Source organism: Culex pipiens, chromosome 2, assembly GCF_016801865.2.
Source record: "Culex pipiens pallens isolate TS chromosome 2, TS_CPP_V2, whole genome shotgun sequence".
In the NCBI taxonomy this organism is placed as follows: domain Eukaryota; kingdom Metazoa; phylum Arthropoda; class Insecta; order Diptera; family Culicidae; genus Culex; species Culex pipiens.
This window is the reverse complement of record NC_068938.1, coordinates 13,751,789-13,756,587: the sequence shown is the minus strand read 5'-3', so window position 1 is coordinate 13,756,587 and position 4,799 is coordinate 13,751,789. Positions and strand designations below refer to the sequence as shown.

The following is a 4,799-nucleotide window of genomic DNA, read 5'->3' as shown; positions in this document are numbered from 1 at the left end:
GCTTTTATTATTTGAAAAAATATCAGGCTTTTGAAAATAATTAAAGCTAACAGTTGATATTTTCATTTTCAAATAGCTTATCCTTAATTATTAGAAATTTAATTAAAAAAAAGATACTTATATTTCAATGATTCATAGAAATTGTATAATTTCTGCTGAATTTTTTGAAAGCTATGTTGAACATTTTGAGCTTCTATTCAATTTGAAATTCCATTATTTTTAAATCTATTGTCCCGAACAGGGAAGACTGACGAAAAAAATATATTTAACTTGTTGGGAAGGTTATGGTCAGGCGCAAAATTGTGTAGAACGGCCATTCCCTGTTTTACTTAGTAAGCTTGTTAAATCTTCCAAACATTTTAGCAATATTGTTTCTTATATTTAATAAATCATACAGAATCACATATTGCAAAAAAGAGCAAAAGGCTATTTAAAAATAATCGAATAGGTTCGCAAAATCCAGCTGACTGTGATTTTTATGAATTTATCTTTGGCATTTTTGATTATAAATAATATGTAATTTACAATTTTTTTAAAAAAACGTTACTTAATCCACCTTTAGGTGGTTGGTGCCTTCCTCACGATATTCTATTTTTTTCTAATAACAAAATTAAATTGTTTTAAGTGTTGATGTTCTCTTAAAATAACTGTAAATACTTAAAATAACTGTCAACTAAAATGATAGTTGAATAAAATAGGGCTGATGATAAGGCAAGATGGAAGCAAAACTCGTGCGGAATTCACGCGAGTTTCTTCAAAAAACAAACTCTGACAACTTTGAGTGCGGCACTTAGTGCGGAACTAGCCCTCAATTGAACGTATAAACGAAAATGATTTGTCGCTGCCCGTTGCAGGATTTGGGAGGTGATATATTTGTTTTAGCGGAAAAGACGTTTCTTCTCTTACTGCTAAATATCAACTGACTTTATTTCCTAATTTTAATTTTACATAGCTTCTAGTTTCTAATTTCCTACCGTTCCTATCCTAGTTTTCCTTTGGGCTCTCTATTCGTAGAGAAGCCCTTCCTACTCTTGGCAGTCGCTACTTTGTCCTTGTCGTCTTTCGTCCTTGTCGGTCATGTGGCACGAATGCCGTCATCGCACATTCCGTCTTTTCTCTTACGAGGATCGCACGGTTTTCCTTTTAGTGGGCGTGGGAACCCGAATTCTGAGATTCCCACGCACTTTCGCCAGATGCTTATCTTGGTGTCTGGCTCCGATTTGCCCCGTCGTAAAAGTCTAGTCATAAATTTATCCCTTCGCGGGAGATCAATATTGCAGGGTTTGTTGGAAAAACCCTTTCTCAAATTACGTCGCCTGCGTAATGGTCGTTCGGCTCCGTTCCCGCCGTCAGGCAAAGGATCGCGGCCATGTGTTTTTCCAGGCTTTGGTCGTAAATTGTCGAGTCCTTGGGAGTTTGTTGGAAGCAATTTCCCAAGTCCTCGAATAGTTAATAGCCGATCTCAAGTTCTTGGAAAGAATTAAAAAAAATCCTCAAGTTCTTGAAAACAGATGTCCGTCGTAGATCTGTCGATTTCGTACGGCGTCATTTTGTCGGTCCCGTCAGCGACATACCGCCCCTCGTAAATCGATCTCGTCGATTTACTAATTATTGATTCGTCGGTTCGTGCAATCCTAGACTTAGATAATTTTGTATGTATAATAATAAACGTTTATAGTATTGAATAAAATGAGGACTGGATATCAATTTACTTGTAATACTCATATGGGATAGGTTCTAACCCCATTCGCCTTCTGCGCTCGTTTTTTATTCTATCGGCTTTTTTTAGATCTTCCAGTAATTCATCTCCTAAAAAGCAAGCCTTTGTGTAAATCTCATCTATTGCGTCGTTCGCCTTACTTCCTAGTTTATTCTTCCGCTTGATTCTTTGGGTCTCGTTTCGCGCAGCTTTTTTGCGCTCGTTTAATTCTATATCATTTACCATGGCAGTTATTTGCGCCATCACTTCGTCGATTGGCTCGTTGTTAAATGTAGGTTTAAGCCTTTTTCCTTTCGTCATATTATTATTCATCTGTAACTGAGCGAAGGCTAAGTAGTTGTCTTCTTTTAAGGTTTACAATTTTCATTAATGTTATCACTACTGCTACAATGTTGTCATTACTGCTGAGTTAAGTACTATTTTCTAGCTACCCTACTGATACTTCCTATTATTGTCTCAATGATTATGTTGTATAATTGTTATTAATGACATTACAATTCTATATGTTTGTATAATCGTATGAGTTTGTATATATTTGTTAATTATTTGATGAAGAGGGCCTGTCCATCGGTGTGTAAACTTCCTCAGGGTGTTCCCACTGTACACGCTGTCTGCGCGTCGGTCGTGGTACATTTTTATCTTCTTGGGTTTGTCTCATGGCGTTTCGATGTGATAAAAAGGTCGTCAATGAGTCCCAAAAGGATGCTATCAATTGCCATCCCATGCCGTAAATATCGTACAATATACGTCCGTGCATAATAGTATCGATGACAAACTTGACTATGCGTCCGATCATGTAGACTCCTATAAGAGTCGACGTTGCTGTACCAAACCATGTGGACCAATTTACGAATTTGTTCCAATATTTGTTTATCATTCCTTCAATGACATTTTCGGTAACGAACGCATCTAGCTTGAAACCTTGTAAATTGGGATTTTGGCCCTTCATAACTTTATGAAGTACCGTAGAGGCAGCACGTCGGTCTCCTTGTTCGTTTATCATGCTTCTCATTTTCTCGATACTAGAGGCATCGTACACTCCACTCTCCATTAGGCTTGGAAGGGGTGTATAGGTCCAGCTAGTAACTATATCAGTAGTTAATTTATTTGGGCTAGTGGATTCACGAAGTCGTCCATCAGTCGTGTACCATCGTCCTCCCAACATAAATTTTGCCGGTAGTAGTGGAGTACAGTCAATTTCTGTTCCCCTATCTTGTACTATTCTCGTGACTGGGGCGAGGAACATTGTCTTATTATTGTGAGTTACAGGAATTTCTTGATAGCACCTTTCAGTGACCTTAGGGGTCACGTATACCGGCTTACACTGTAAAATGTGTATAACCTCACCGGTTACGACTGCGGTGTAACCAGATCGTTTTACAATGCTCGATACAAATTCTGTAGGATTCAATCGAGCTAAGGTTAATTTAGTTTCCATGATGGTTTTATCTAACTTGCACAATTCTGTCATGATATTGGTGTACACGTCATTTAACTTTTGTCCGATGTAATTTTCGACTAATGTTATCTTCGAGTTGAAGTAGGTAAACAGATCATAATTTTTCCCATTTGGTTGTTTCCTAAATGGTGATCTAAACCCAGTCACTTCTACTATTAAGATTCTGGGGTGGTCTGTCTTGTAACCGTTGTGACCACATATTTTGGTTTCCTGTCTCGTGCGAATCGAGAAAAGATGAGCGTCAGATATTGTACTGTAGACTGCTCTGTTAATATTAGAGTTCTTATCGTTGTTATCTATTGTTTTATTTACAATTCCCTCGTACAATACTTCGAATTCAATGTCTTCACAGATCCTGTTCAAATTCACGCTCCAAGTAATGTAGCCTTCTTCGGAGTCTAGGCACTTTCCGTGGGAATATATGCATGTTAGTCCTTTCTTCAGTTGTATTTGGTCGTTTTCAATGTCTACTGTAGCTAGGTAGTCGTACAGCGAAATCTCGTATTCGTAAGAAACGAGGGCGTCTACCCACGTGTATTGGGGTGTGGTATATGTCCCACCTTTGCACGTGCTACCTTTGATGTACCCGATAATGAGGGCTTCTCCTCGGGTTGTAGAATTTCTCTTAAGCTGACTTAGTCTATAATTGTCTGCTAAGACTATGGAGTTAGACACATGGGCCATTAAGCATTCATCCGGAGTGAATTCTTTTACTATATAACTATAACTATATTCATAATCCGACGTGTGGCTGTGCATGCCACAATGTTTGATATTTCGCTTAAGTATTACCTTGCATTGGTATACCCTTGCGGCAGTTTTTGCGCTTCGTTGTAGCACTTGTATAGTTAATTCTGTAGTAGTTAGATTTGTTGTTGGAGGTATGCATGATGCTACGTCTAACAGAGAGTAAGTGGTGAGATTTACATCTGCAGTTGTGCAGTCGTATGCAATAAGTCCGCGAGCCTCTTCTGCACTTACTGTAGTTAAAATGAAGAGTAATGAACTTAGAGCTATAAGTGTCATTTTGATGTTTGATATATGCATTTTTAGATTAATTGTTCGTCAGCCGTTTCTTTCGGTCGTACGTCAAGGGTTGCTCGCTTTACGACAGGTTTTATATAGTGTCCTGTTGCCGATGTGGTTGACAGCACCTTCACGAAACGGCCCTGTTGCCGACGTGGTTGACCGCACCCTGGTCAGATTTAAGGATATCACGAAACGGTTCTGTTGCCGTCGTGGTTGATCGCACCTTCACGAAACGGCCCTGTTGCCGACGTGGTTGACCGCACCCTGGTCAGATTTACGAATTTCACGAAACGGCCCTGTTGCCGACGTGGTTGATCGCACCTTCACGAAACGGCCCTGTTGCCGACGTGGTTGACCGCACCCTGGTCAGATTTACGACTTTCACGAAACGGCCCTGTTGCCGACGTGGTTGATCGCACCTTCACGAAACGGCCCTGTTGCCGACGTGGTTGACCGCACCCTGGTCAGATTTACGACTTTCACGAAACGGCCCTGTTGCCGACGTGGTTGATCGCACCTTCACGAAACGGCCCTGTTGCCGACGTGGTTGACCGCACCCTGGTCAGTTTTACGAATTTCACGAAACGGCCC

The 4,799-nt window shown here is 40.1% G+C and overlaps 1 protein-coding gene across 1 annotated transcript; it reads right to left on the bottom strand.

Moving 5' to 3' along the window:
* Window positions 1-937: 937 nt before the first annotated feature.
* On the bottom strand, window positions 938-4,429 carry LOC120413904 (uncharacterized). The gene is made up of 2 exons (XM_052709008.1): window positions 4,377-4,429; window positions 938-4,335 (listed from the first exon to the last, which is right to left on the bottom strand). The coding sequence occupies exon 2, from the start codon at window positions 4,224-4,226 to the stop codon at window positions 2,259-2,261; it is 1,968 nt and encodes a 655-aa protein (XP_052564968.1). The 5' UTR covers window positions 4,227-4,335; window positions 4,377-4,429; the 3' UTR covers window positions 938-2,258.
* Between the last annotated feature and the right edge of the window lie 370 nt (window positions 4,430-4,799).